We start from the raw sequence: 15,770 nt of genomic DNA on the forward strand, positions 1-15,770 counted from the left end.
TTGTTGACCAATATCAGCATCAGGAGAGAAATGTTATAATTTGTCCTGACAAGCAAAATATCATCATTTATCATGATTTAAGAGCAGCGTCAAGTGAAATCTTTAAAATTTATCCTAACAAAAACATCATCATACGATTAAGACCAGCAACGCCAGGTGAACTATCCTTTTTTTCCAAATTTGTCTTAGTAAAAAAGCGATCGACACCATGCCCCTAGGGTAGGGTAGGTGCCTGAGCCCGAGCTTACAGCTCACAAGACTGTTATTCCCATTAGCCCCCTTGGGGCGGGGATGGCAGGCCAGAGAGGCCTAGCTTGTGGCTAGGCCTGGGGACAGTTGGTCCCAAAGATGAGGAGGTACTTGTGCCTCCTCCCATGGGAGACTTAGGTCTCAGACACTCCCTAAAGAGGGAGCCAAGGCCGGGCCACCACTTGGAAAAGGCCCGGGCCAATAGAATACCGGCGAATCTTTAATAATAATAATAATAATAATAATTGTCTTAGTAAATTATGAGCACCGCTGTCACCACATTATCAACAGCGTCATCAGCCATTTTTTCCCATTTTTCCGGACGGACAAAACCCTGGACAGCACCATCAGCTGGGCAGCAAGTTGGTACTAAGTCATCAGTGTTGCGTTGATGGGTGTGATGAGGCTTTGTCTCACATAGTGACGTACGGGGTGAAACCTCTCCAAGAGGCTTCCTGACCCACTTACACCTGTTTAACATTTTAGTGAATTTTTATTTTCACGGACAAGTGCTAAGCCCGTAGGGGGTCATCGCTGTAATTATAGTATACAATACCAACTGGTCGATAAGACGTGCAACTTTTGGTAGCTTTAATATTGAAACGTTTCGCCTGCTCAGTAGGCTTTAAAAGAACATTCGACTGAAACCTACTGAGCAGGCGAAACGTTTCGGCATTAAAGCTACCAAAGATGACTAAAGATGGAGACAGTGGAAGCAGTGGGGAGGATACGATGTGATCCGTCCATTATCCATGAAGTTGTAGTCTTAATTGGAGTGTTCAGTCCTCGGTGTTGAGACGCAGCTACGTGACCTGGGGACTGGCAGGTATAATCAGGTTTGATCCAAGGCACCATTTTTTGAAAGGAGAATATTGGTGAAACTATCATGTATATTTTTTGCCGTTACTTGATTTTCCTCTCACTTTAAATTAAGTCATGCTATTGAGAGACCAAACTTTTTTTTTTTTTAATTTAAGTTTACCTTCACTCAATAAAAATCACGTTAATGACAGATTCCATCAGTTTTGGTCCGTAATTGCATGTTCACTTAACAGGTTTAAGGTTAGGTTTGTCAGGAAATAAGACTAGTGTTTCCTGACGCGGGTCTGAGTCATATGATGACCCACAGCTGGAGCTTTTGGTCATCTGATCGAGTCCTTCCCTTGGCTTACCACATTAAAAATTATGGTTTTAATTAAAATCATTTTAGATAGTAAACAAGCAACTTAAGTATCGGTCAACCATTATACATGGCAACCTTAACAGATATCCACCAGTGAATCATATTTTGTAATGTTATTGGGTTATTCTACGTCAAAAAAATAATTTGTATATTTAAGCTCAGTTCGAGAAAAAAAAAATCATTTTCTGTGTACACGAACAAATACTTTTACAACTAGTTTATTCCGCAATGCTTGCAGGAAAAGTTTCGTAGCCTGACATGGCCAAGTAGGAATAATAGATGAGGTTTTAGGCTTTTTCCTTGTTTCGTACTGAGTGAGTTCCTCCAGAGCTTCTCGCCTTTGTACCATAACCTTGAACCAACACCTTGTTGTTGCTATTGTTATTATTATTATTATTATTATTATTATTATTATTATTATTATTATTATTATTATTATTGTTGTTGTTGTTGTTTAGAGCAAGTTGCGATGGGGAATATAAAAGAAATAAGATCACTTAAAAAATCGACCTTCATTTAAAACAGGCAACTTGATTGGAAAAAAAAAAATATTTAAAAAAAAAAGTAGAAAAGAATAATTCGGCTCCATAACTTTTACTGCAAAGAAAAAAAAATCAGTGAGACAGACAAAATACGTAGAATAAAATTTAACAAAAAAAAATCACCAAAAGAAATGTGTGAAAATATGAAGCTGACTCTTGTTGTTTCTGACGAATCTTACCTAACATAACATAACACAACATAACATAACATAACACAACACAACACAACATAACATAACATAACACAGCATAACACAACATAGATCGACACCATGCCTAACCCTTCTAGGGTAGGGTAGGTGCCTGAGCCCGAGCCTTTAGCTCATAACACTGTCATTCCCATTAGCCCCCTTGTGGCGGGGATGGCAGACCAGAGAGGCCTAGCTTGTGGCTAGGCCTGGGGACAGTTGGTCCCAAAGATGAGGAGGTACTTGTGCCTCCTCCCATGGGAGACTTAGGTCTCAGACACTCCCTAAAAAGGGAGCCAAGGCCGGGCCACCACTTGGAAAAGGCCCGGGCCGGGAGAATACCGGCGAATATTTAATAATAATAATAATAATAACACAACATAACATAACGTAACACAGCATAACATAACACAACATAACATAACGTAACACAGCATAACATAACACAACATAACACAACATAACATAACACAACATAACATAACATAGCATAATATAACATAACATAACATAACACAACATAATATAACATAACACAACATAACATAACATAACACAACATAACATAACACAACATAACATAACATAACATAACACAACATAACACAACATAACAACACAACATAACATAACATAACATAACACAACATAACATAACATAGCATAATATAACATAACATAACATAACACAACATAATATAACATAACACAACATAACATAACATAACACAACATAATATAACATAACACAACATAACATAACATAACACAACATAACACAACATAACAACACAACATAACATAACATAACATAGCATAATATGACGTAACACAACATAACATAACATAACACAACATAACCTAACATAACACAACACAACACAACAAACATAACATAATAAAACATAACATAACATAATACAACATAACATAACATAACATAATAAAACATAACATAACACAACATAACATAACATAACATAATAAAACATAACATAACATAATACAACATAACATAACATAACACAACATAACACAACATAAGACAACATAACACAACATAACATAACATAACACAACATAACATAACACAACACAACATAACATAATACAACATAACATAATACAACATAACATAACATAATACAACATAACATATCATAACACAACATAACATAACATAATACAACATAACATAATACAACATAACATAACAATACAACATAACATAACAACACAACATAACACAACATAACATAACATAACACAACATAACATAACACAACATAACATAACATAATACAACATAACATAATACAACATAACATAACATAATACAACATAACATAACAATACAACATAACATAACAACATAACATAATACAACATAACATAACATAATACAACATAACATAACATAACACAACATAACACAACACAACATAACATATCATAATACAACATAACATAATACAACATAACATAACATAATACAACATAACATAACATAACACAACATAACACAACATAACATAACACAACATAACATAACACAACATAACACAACATAACATAACATAACACAACATAACATAAGACAACATAACACAACATAACACAACACAACACAACATAACATAATACAACATAACATAACATAATACAACATAACATAACACAACATAACACACCATAACATAACATAATACAACATAACATAACATAATACAACATAACATAACACAACATAATACAACATAACATAACACAACACAACATAACATAATACAACACAACATAACATAATACAACATAACATAACATAACACAACATAACACACCATAACATAACATAATACAACATAACATAACATAATACAACATAACATAACACAACATAATACAACATAACATAACATAACAACATAACACAACATAACACAGCATAACACAACATAACACAACATAACACAACATAACACAACACAACACAACATAACATAACATAATACAACATAACATAACATAACACAACATAACGCAACATAACATAACACAACATAACATAATACAACATAACATAATACAACATAACATAACATAATACAACATAACATAACACAACATAACATAACACAACACAACATAACACAACATAACATAATACAACATAACATAACATAATACAACATAACATAACATAACAAGATACAACATAACATAACACAACATAACATAACACAACATAACACAACATAACACAACATTACATAACATAACATAACACAACATAACATAACATAACACAACATAACACAACATAACATAACATAACACAACACAACATAACATAACACAACATAACGCAACATAACATAACATAACACAACATAACATAACATAACATAACATAATACAACATAACATAACATAATACAACATAACATAATACAACATAACATAACATAACATAATACAACATAACATAACATAATACAACATAACATAACAACATAACATAACACAACATAACATAACACAACATAACACAACACAACATAACATAACATAACACAACATAACATAACATAACACAACACAACATAACACAACATAACATAACATAACATAACACAACATAACATAACATAAACCTGAAAACTCCGGAGTAGATTTTAACAAAATGACTAAATTACCAGGAATCTGACTACCTACAGCCACAAAAGATGGATTCCACTGAATTTATCACACGAAAAAACTACTGTTGGGTACCGATTACAAAAAACAATGGTACCGCATGGTGTATTTGGTGACCCGAGGCCTGGTATTCCATGCTCTAGTTTCACACGCTGTGTCCGTGGGTCGATCCCTGAGAAGGGTGGAACAATGCTCTTCTCCAGACTGAGGGACTGACCACCTCAAAACTTTAAGGGTGATGGACTGATTACATCGTCTTCAAGTCTCTTCTGCTTCTATCAACTTTTCTGTACTCGACTAAAGAAGCCTACTGTGTAGGCGAAACGTTTCCAAATAAAGATACCTAACTGTTGCATATGTGTCTTACCTAACAACCAGAAGGGTGGCAATATTGGACGTTTCTTTACACTTGTTGCCCCCGTTCATCTAGCAAGTAAGTAGGTACCTGGGTGTTAGTCTACTGGTGTGGGTAGCATCCTGGGGGACAAGATTGAGGACCCTATTGGAAATAAGACAGTCCCTCGATGACGCACTGCCTTTCTTGGGTTATCCTGGGTGGCTAACCCTTCGCGGTTAAAAATCCGAACAAAAATCTTATCACCCTGGACTTGACTGAAGGAATATATGGAGAAACTAAGACTTCATTCACCTCTAAGCAATATTTTCTTTAATGTAAAATAAGTCTTCCATAGATAACCTCACGAAGGGATTAATTTTGAAATTGCAGAAGGAACATAAAAAATAATAATAAATACAGTTGTTGACAATGAAAATTATTTTTAATATTAGTAAGGACTCCAGTGGAACTAAGTTACTGACTGTTATCCTAGGTAATTTATACATGCTATTATATATGATAATTGTAATAACTGTACTTATGTGTACCTGTACCTAAATACACTTCAAAAAATAATAATAATGAAATTAATAGAAAGCGGGAAACAGGAGTGTAATTATTTTTATATAGAAATAAATACGTAACAGAATTTCCTTGCTTCCCTACAGAGGATCATGCCATCGGTCTGTCCACCTTCACCATCATGGCGGGCCTCGGGGGTGGATTTGGCTACGCCATGGGCGGTATAAACTGGGATGCTACAGTCATAGGTGAGAGAGAGATCTGCAACGTATATTCATGAGTTGTGTCCGCAGCGCTCGTGGGCAGTAATCAATAGTTTTTTAATCGTTAATAAATAGCACGAGAAAGAGAGATTACCAGAGCGAGGAGAGGTGGGAGCAAGAATACGGAATAGCAGAAAGAAGAAAACAGGTGGTTTTCCTCGGGTAGAGGTGAACTGGTGGTGTTCTACAGGTAGTGAGTCTGTCACCTCAGATGTTCTGTTTAAACCTGAACACAAAAATAAACAATAATTATGTAAGATAGCACATACCTATTGTACACCTGTGTATTGATTTAAATTAATATAGTCTCCCATATTAAATTTATATACTATAGTCCTCCGTATATATAAATCAGGACTGTTCTCTCTATTATTATTGGGTACCAACTGGTCATCGAGAGATAAGACCCGAGTCAGAACTGTCTTGACGAATATTACAATCATATCTCTATATTTAATTTAATATAATCCTCTATATATCTTGATTAATAAAATCTGCCATAAAAAACCATACCCCGGTCTGGAGTTTTGAGACTCTCTGACCGCGGGTTCAATCCCGACCGGGGTATGGTTTGTTTGCAATCGTGTCATTACGATTTCGTGAGTCATGTTGACGGCAGTGAGGGGACTTGAGCTAGAGTTCGTCACGGCCACGCTAGCTGGAGATTCGTCTGTAAAAACTTGCATTTGTGGTCAAAGTGGTGCCTGTGCTAACCTTCCTATGGTGTAGAAATATACCTAGTTGGACGAATCTTATTGTGGCTAGCTGGTCTAGTGACTAACGCGACGGGCTGGAGTTTTGAGACTCTCTGACCGCGGGTTCAATCCCGGCCTGGGTATGGTTTGTTTGCAATCGTGTCATTACGATTTCGTGAGTCAAAATCTGCCATATATATAAATTTATATAGTCCTCCATATGATCAAAATGGAGATGAGGTCCTTGTGTTTTTTTATTATATAAAATTTCCTTATTAAATGAGTTGTCCATGGAGACAGTTATATTTTGGTCCAATGTGATTTTTTTTATATAACAAAAAAAGGAACTCTCATTAATCTAGTCTAAGCTAACTTTATCCCCAATATAAGTTAGGTTAGGTTCAGTTATGCTTTTAAGCCGAAAAAAAAGAATTTCCTCCCCATTGGCACAAAATATATTTGTCTCCATTGCACAACCTACTTAACACTGCACGATTTGCATAATTATCGCAAAGTTCCAAAATACAATGATTTTTAACTTCATATATGACTTTTCATATTGTAATTAATGTAATCCTCCATATATTTTACCAAGGTACTGATTATTCCTTCTACCTCCACGCCCACACCTATTTCTCACGCCCGCATCCACACATACACGCACACATTTACACCCACACCAGGAGTGATGTTGGGCGGACACGTGCGAGCGGTGTTCACTCTGGTGACGCTCATCTTTATCGTGTGTGTGCTGAGTACATTGTACTCAGTGAGGGAGATCCCTCTCGAAGTACTGCAGAACTCTACCAAGGCTCAGCTGCAGAAGGTAAGTCAGTCTCTCTCTCTCTCTCTCTCTCTCTCTCTCTCTCTCTCTCTCTCTCTCTCTCTCTCTCTCTCTCTCTCTCTCTCTCTCTCTCTCTCTCTCTCTCCACACTTGTAAACAAATGTAAGACAATGCCAGGCTATTAGCTAGAAATTTTAAATACAGAACACCAGAAGAAACACTGATACTCAACAATATGATTTTAGTTTCAAAATTGCATGAAAACTGAAGAGAATTTACAGAAGAAAATGGTTTAAAAGATGATTTAAAAAATGGAGAGGGTGTAAAGAAGGGGATATAAATGAGAGAGTTTAGAGACGGAGATGGTTCAGAGAAAATATTTAAAGAAGGGGAGCGTTTAAAGAAGGGGGGAGGTTTTTAAGAGGGTTTTGGGTGGTCTAGAAGGGACACAGCTCTAAGGTGTAACAATTCTGTCTTGGTGTTTGTGCGTGTGTTTTATGGTTTAATCGCGGCGCTGTGAGCTCCCCGCAAACGAACCTTCCCTGACAATAAAGAGTGTTTTACCAGTTTGCTTTCTTTCTTAATGCGAGGCTGGTGAGTCTGCCCTCTGGTGCTCTTTGCTGTGTGCGTGCGTGTGTTTTTGGGGTCCTTTCTAATCTTGTCCCCCAGGATGCGACCCACAACAGTCTACGAACACCCAGGTACCTACTTACTGCTAGGTGAACAGGGGCATCATGTGTAAAGAAACATGCCCAGTGTTTAAACCCGTGCCGTGGACTGAATCACGGCGACTCAGTATATATCAGTATCAGCTTATAGTTACCCAGCTAACAATTTAAGTAAGTATCTGAGAAAGTGAATAATTTAAACAATTGTAGACTACTTATAAATTATTTACCAAAATAACAAATTAGGTAAATTAGTAGACTAGTCTAACTACACTCAACAATTTATTGATTAAAACACACACACACACACACACACACACACACACACACACACACACACACACACACACACACACACACACACACACACACACACACACACACACAGAAGACTGTAGCAAACGAAAGAGCTAAGCTTTATGTGGAGGCCCTAACAGACAACAACAGAGCCCAAGGAAAGCCGAGAAGGGAAAATGACAGGCCACTGAGCCCAAATACATTAGCCAGTGAAACTGATGAAAGGAAAGCTGCAGTGGAGGAAACCAAAGTAAATGAGGGGATACACAGGGATATGCAGTGGGAGAATGAAAGGGTGAGGTCAGTCTTTGGTATGGGCTCCAGGAAGTTGAAGGGGAAACATATGAAGCAAGAAAACAAGGGGAAAAAAAGCAATTGAAAGCATCATGAAAGCAATAGAAGACGACATGACCCAGCTGGAAAATTTTCGGAGAATAGGGGGGTTTGTAAAAAAAAGAACCCGGCCAGTAAGAGTGACCTTCAAGGCAGAAGCGACTCGGACCAGGATCCTGCAGGAGAAAGCACGATTAAGGGACATGCCGGCCTACAGGAAGGTGTATCTCGACTGCGACAGAACACAAGAAGAAAGGCAGAAACTGAGAGAGATGGTACAAAGGCGAAAGGAGGAAAGAGAGGGGATGGAGAAGACAGACAGGAGATCCCAGGCCCAGGAAGAAGATCAAATACAGCCTCCCTCACAACTTCCTATAGAAGCCTCCCAACCAGGTCAACCCCAGTGCAACCAAACACTAAATCAAAACACCCATGCCACATCCAATGCCCCCACCCACTACATTACAAACTCCACCCCCACAGTAACAACCCATAGTTCCTTACCAGGTCTCCCACTTCCCCAACCCCAATATACCTCCCAGACCACAGTCTTAGAAAAGAAGTTGAAGGTGTGGTATACAAATGCAGATGGAATAACAAACAAGTATGAGGAGTGGCACGAAAGAATCAAAGAGACATCCCCAGACATAATAGCACTCACAGAAACAAAACTCACCAGAATAATAACAGATTCAATCTTTCCATCCGGATATCAAATCCTCAGGAAAGACAGAGGGAGGAGAGGGGGAGGAGGAGTTGCACTGCTCATTAAAAACCAGTGGGGTTTTGAGAAAATGGAAGGAATGGATGGCACGGGCGAAAGGGACTACTTAGTAGGAACAATCCAGTCTGAGGGACATAAGGTGATAATTGCAGTAATGTACAACCCACCACAGAACTGCAGGAGGCCAAGAGAAGAATACGATGAGAGCAACAGAGCAATGATCGACACACTAGCCGAGGTGGCCAGGAGAGCACACATGGGGGGAGCAAAGTTACTAGTTATGGGTGATTTCAATCACAAGGAGATTGACTGGGAAAACCTGGAGCCCCATGGGGGTCCCGAAACATGGAGAGCCAAGATGATGGATGTGGTACTGGAAAACCTCATGCATCAACATGTTAGAGACACTACCAGAGAGACAGGAGAGGATGAACCAGCAAGGCTGGACCTTGTATTCACCATGAGTAGTTCGGACATCGAGGGTATCATGAATGAAAGGCCCCTGGGAGCTAGTGATCATGTAGTTCTGTGCTTCGACTACATAGTTGAGCTCCAAGTGGAGAGAGTAGCAGGAATAGGCTGGGAAAAACCAAACTACAAAAGGTGGAACTACTCAGGCATGAGGAACTTCCTTCAAGACATTCAGTGGGAAAGGGAACTGACAGGAAAACCAGTACAAGAAATGATGGACTATGTAGCAACAAAATGCAAGGAGGCAGAGGAGAGGTTTGTTCCCAAGGGAAAAAGAAATAATGGGAAGAACAGAACGAGTCCTTGGTTCACCCAAAGGTGTAGGGGGGCAAAAACTAGGTGTACTAGAGAATGGAAAAGGTACAGAAGACAGAGAACTCAGGAAAATAAAGAAATCAGCCGAAGAGCCAGAAACGATTATGCACAGATAAGAAGGGAGGCTCAGAGACAATATGAAAATGACATAGCATCAAAAGTAAAGGCTGACCCAAAGCTGTTGTACAGCCACATCAGGAGGAAAACAACAGTCAAGGACCAGGTAATCAGACTGAGGAAGGGTGATGGGGAATTCACAAGAAACGACCGAGAGGTATGTCAGGAGCTCAACACAAGATTTACAGAGGTATTCACAGTGGAAACCAGTAGGACTCCAAGAAATCAGAACTGGGGGGCACACCAGCAAGTGCTGGATGAGGTACATATAACCAAGGAGGAGGTGAAGAAGCTGCTATGCGAACTTGACACCTCAAAGGCGGTGGGACCAGACAGCATCTCTCCATGGGTCCTTAAAGAGGGAGCAGAGATATTGTGTGAGCCATTAACAAAGATCTTCAACACATCATTTGAAACTGGGCAACTCCCTGAGGTATGGAAAATGGCAAATGTAGTCCCAATTTTTAAAAAGGGAGACAGACATGAGGCACTAAACTACAGACCTGTATCACTAACGTGTATAGTATGCAAGGTCATGGAGAAGATCATCAGGAGGAGAGTGGTGGGGCACCTGGAAAGAAACAAGTGTATAATTGACAACCAGCACGGTTTCAGGGAAGGAAAATCCTGTGTCACAAACCTACTAGAGTTTTATGACAAGGTGACAGAAGTAAGACAAGAGAGAGAGGGGTGGATCGACTGCATATTTTTGGACTGCAAGAAGGCCTTCGACACAGTTCCTCACAAGAGGTTACTGCAAAAGCTAGAGGATCAGGCACAAACAGGAAAGGCACTGCAATGGATCAGAGAATATCTGACAGGGAGGCAACAACGAGTCATGGTACGCGACGAGGTGTCAGAGTGGGCGCCTGTGACAAGCAGGGTTCCACAGGGGTCAGTCCTAGGACCTGTGCTGTTCTTGGTATATGTGAACGACATAAGGGAAGGGATAGACTCAGAAGTGTCCTTGTTTGCAGATGATGCGAAGTTAATGAGAAGAATCAAATCGGACGAGGATCAGGCAGGACTACAAAGAGACCTGGACAGGCTACAAGCCTGGTCCAGCAACTGGCTCCTTGAATTTAACCCTGCCAAATGCAAAGTCATGAAGATTGGGGAAGGGCAAAGAAGACCGCAGACACAATATAGTTTAGATGGCCAAAGACTGCAAACCTCACTCAAGGAAAAAGATCTGGGGGTGAGTTTAACACCGAGCATATCTCCTGAGGCGCACATCAATCAGATAACTGCTGCAGCATACGGGCGCCTGGCAAACCTACGGATAGCGTTCCGATACCTCAGTAAGGATTCGTTTAAGACTCTGTATACCATCTACGTAAGGCCCATACTGGAGTATGCAGCACCAGTTTGGAATCCACACCTAGTCAAGCACATCAAGAAATTAGAGAAAGTGCAAAGGTTTGCAACAAGACTAGTCCCAGAGCTACGGGGATTGTCCTACGAAGAAAGGTTGAGGGAAATCGGCCTGACGACACTGGAGGACAGGAGGTTCAGGGGAGACATGATAACGACATATAAAATACTGCGCGGAATAGACAAGGTGGACAAAGACGGGATGTTCCAGAGATGGGACACAGACACAAGAGGTCACAATTGGAAGTTGAAGACTCAGACGAATCAAAGGGATGTTAGGAAGTATTTCTTCAGTCATAGAGTAGTCAGGCCATGGAATAGCCTAGAAAGTGATGTAGTGGAGGCAGGAACCATACATAGTTTTAAGGCGAGGTATGATAGAGCTCATGGGGCAGGGAGAGAGAGGACCTAGTAGCAATCAGCGAAGAGGCGGGGCCAGGAGCTATGAATCGACCCCTGCAACCACAAATAGGTGAGTACAAATAGGTGAGTACACACACACACACACACACACACACACACACACACACACACACACACACACACACTCACACACACACACACACACACACACACACACACACACACACACACACACACACACACACACACACACACACACACACACACACACACACACATTACTAACTTGTATTATAACTAATAATGCTTTTCTTGGGCATGGTAGGGCATGTCTGTGGACCAGCCGCTGACTCGAGATGATGGTACCATGGAGGATGGCAAAGGAGGGTATGGTTCCATCGAGAGAAAGCCTCCTCTTCGCCCTAACTCTCTCTCCCTCATGGTATGTGCTTGGGGAGGTTGGTTCTGTCTTCTGGCCTTCTCCGCCCTTTTCTCGATCAATTGTGATTTACACTAGTCCTGGACTGACCAAAAGTCATCCTAAAGTTTCTTCTCTCCTAAGTGCGGTTTATTTATGAAAAGAGTGCAAATAGGCAAGTTTCAAGGTAGGAAAGTGGCGCTTAAGCTACGTCAGTGAGTATATCAGTTAACCACCATAAAAGCAAGAAGCAACGGTGACGCCATAGAAAACGGAAGCTAGCGCAGAATATGATCACCTCTCGTAAGTAGGTAAGAGAAAGAGGCAACGAGAGGCAGCAGCAGCAGTCATGGATCCACCACTAAGCTGCCATGACTCAGGGATTACCCCACACACGTTGATGGTTAAATCCTCTCATTATTTATAATTTGCATATCTAGTGAAGCCAAATGAGGTGCATTTTCTTGGGGGACAATGGATGGCGTTATGTGCGCGTGTGTTCACCTATTTGTGGTTGCAGGCGTCGAATCTCAGCTCCTGGCCCCGCCTCTCCGCTGGCTACTACTGGGTTTACTTTCCTGATTGCGTGAGTCCAATCGTACCACCCCTTTATCGGGGTGGGCCGAAATAATTCGGTATTCATTACGTGTTTTGGGGGCGTGTCCTACTCCGTGCCCCGCGCGGCCAGCTTCCCGTTCTTTAGTTCCAACCAATCACAAGCCTTCCCTGAGTCTCTTCAGCTAAGTACAGTTCGCTTCTGCCGCCTTCCCATTGGTTGAGAGATCAAAATATAAACACTGGTGGCTTGGCTCCGCCCACACACCCATTTTTCCCTCCACCCTTACTAATCTACTCTTGGATTATACATTCTACAATGTCGGTAAGTACTGATTGTTGTGTTTAGTGCTTACATGAATAGTTTAGGCATATTTTGATATATACCTAAAGTCCGTGTGAAGCATAATATGAGTGTAGCATGCAGTTGAAAAAAGTGCAAGCATTTTATACCGAATTATTTCGGTCTTGCCCGAGTTTCCGGGAATGTCCAATTTTAGTCAAATAAATATTTATAAAAAAATTTCAATTGCATATATGAACTCTGTAGTGGTCTGGATCTATACAGGAGGTTTCTATTGTCCTTCCAGATCAATGAGAAGTTGTTTTATGGGGAGCAGTCCACCAGCAGGTCGAGGTATGACTGCGTTTCTGAAGAGAGTGACTCAGAAGCAGAGGTAGATGAACCAGAATTGCTGGATAGTGGTGATGAATACTTGCCACCGGATGCACAGGTGTCAAGTGATGATGAGGAGGAAGAAAGGCCAGCCAAAAAACAGAAATTAGTGAAGAAAAAGTAAGGTATTACGATTGCAACTATTGCAGCCACTCGAAGAAATTGGTCACATCCTCATTCCAGTGTTCTGTATGCAAAGTAAATCTGGATAAAGAGTGATAGAAATTGCTTCAGCGACTACCATACCATCAATTAGCAATATAGAATAATTGGTCATCCAAATGAATCTCAGGAATATAGGGACTGAAAGTTGCATCCCTTTGCAATTTGTCATTGTTGAGATTTGCTTCCTTTTTATATTTTTGTAACAATTAAAAAATGTTTTGATTCAAGTTTCATTTATGTTTTTTATATTGTCTGTTTGTATATTAAATTTAAAAAATTGTTTTGGTGTGTTTTATTAACAATTGCAAGTTTTGCAACATAAAATTTTTTAATCACTTTGTCGGGCGCAGCCGGATATTTTCGGTCTCCGGAGATTAGCAATTGCTCGAAAACTAACCATCAGAAATCAATTTATATGGGATCATTGAACTTGTATTGAGTTACTCTATCCACCATAGGGAGCTCAGTTCGAATTTCAAATTTTCGGACCCCTTGCCTGATGAAGGGTTAAAACTATATGTGGCTCTCCCCACTTTAGCGCTTCGCAGTCTAGGTCGTTCCACATCTTAATTAAGGCTAAAGAAACATTTCCTAGCATCTCTCTGACTTCGTGTACCCGTGAGCCACCTCTCAAGCAGACTCGTCCTCTCCACCCTATCAGTTCCTCTCATTTTTTTATACTTCGTAATGTTACTCTTGATCTACCCTTTATCCTCACTTTCTAACTTCTGTACGTGCTTTAAGATATAGGTTCCATACTGGCGCTGCATTCTGCCCTGTATAGGGTCGTGATTGCTTCCTTGTTGACGTTCCATAGAACTATCATTAAATTTGCCAGTCTGGTGTTCGCTGTAGCGGTTATTTGGTTGAAGTATTCCTCAGGCGAAATACTTGGAACTGTGCTCACTCCAGGGTCCTTCCTTCTCTTTCAGGGAGGTTTATAGCCTTTGTCCCCGAGCTTGTACTCTGATTCCGGTCATCTTTGCCCTTCTTCGATTTATATAACTGCATTTGCCGTGAGTAAATTATAATACTATCCAGTTGTCAGACCAGTCCTTCAACGTGTCCAAATCCATTTGTAATAAGACAAGGTATTTGGTTAATGTTATTTTATTGAGAGGATATTTCGTTCACCAGGAACTTTATCAATTATAAGTGAGAATTGATAAAGTTCTAGGTGGACGAAACATTCTGTCAATAAATTACAGTAAACTGCATATTGTCTTATTAATATACTTGTCGGTATATAATACCATTGCTAGACATGGTACTTTTATATTTGCGAGTTTATCCAGAGCGTTTTTTTTTTTTTTTTTTTTTTTTTTCATCTGTTTCAGTTATTTGCATCCCAACAGTCTGGAACTTTGTCTTGGGCCTTATTTCACTATCTCGTAGTTCCTAACGCTCTTTTTCCTTGGGCTAAATTACACCAATCACTTTTATGACCATTCCTGAAGTCTGTCCAGGTCTTATTATTAAGCTCTTTCATCTTCTTTACCTTTTATTTCTCACATCGTTTTTGCGTCATCCACAGTTATATATAGGTATTTATTTTTGTCAGACAAAACACACCAGAAGCAATATGGGAGTCCCTACATCATGTGTATAATTGTTTCCTCGCGAGAACAGTTTGGTAGTCTTAAGAGGGAGCTGGACAGGCATCTAAAGTCAGTACCTGACCAGCCGGGCTATGGTATGTACGTTGGTTTGAGTGCGGTCAGTAACAGCCTGGTTGATTAGGCCCTGATCCACCGCGAGGCCTGGCCCGAAACGCCCTCCAGGTATCCAGAACTTCTTGTACAGAATGATCCACACGGGTCTGCTAGGCTTCACA

The 15,770-nt window shown here is 39.9% G+C and overlaps 1 protein-coding gene across 4 annotated transcripts in view; it reads left to right on the plus strand.

Annotated features, from left to right (window-relative positions):
• The window catches only part of lovit (loss of visual transmission), a 141,074-nt gene that overhangs the window by 113,351 nt on the left and 11,953 nt on the right, over positions 1 to 15,770 (plus strand). For all 4 annotated transcript variants that reach the window (XM_053790216.2, XM_070097554.1, XM_053790217.2 and 1 more), the window contains exons 7-9: positions 5,865 to 5,966; positions 7,360 to 7,502; positions 12,448 to 12,564. In XM_053790216.2, the coding sequence (XP_053646191.2) occupies positions 5,865 to 5,966; positions 7,360 to 7,502; positions 12,448 to 12,564 (362 nt within the window). The remainder of the gene's footprint in view (positions 1 to 5,864; positions 5,967 to 7,359; positions 7,503 to 12,447; positions 12,565 to 15,770) is intronic.

This window comes from Cherax quadricarinatus, chromosome 58, assembly GCF_038502225.1.
Source record: "Cherax quadricarinatus isolate ZL_2023a chromosome 58, ASM3850222v1, whole genome shotgun sequence".
NCBI classification, from domain to species: domain Eukaryota; kingdom Metazoa; phylum Arthropoda; class Malacostraca; order Decapoda; family Parastacidae; genus Cherax; species Cherax quadricarinatus.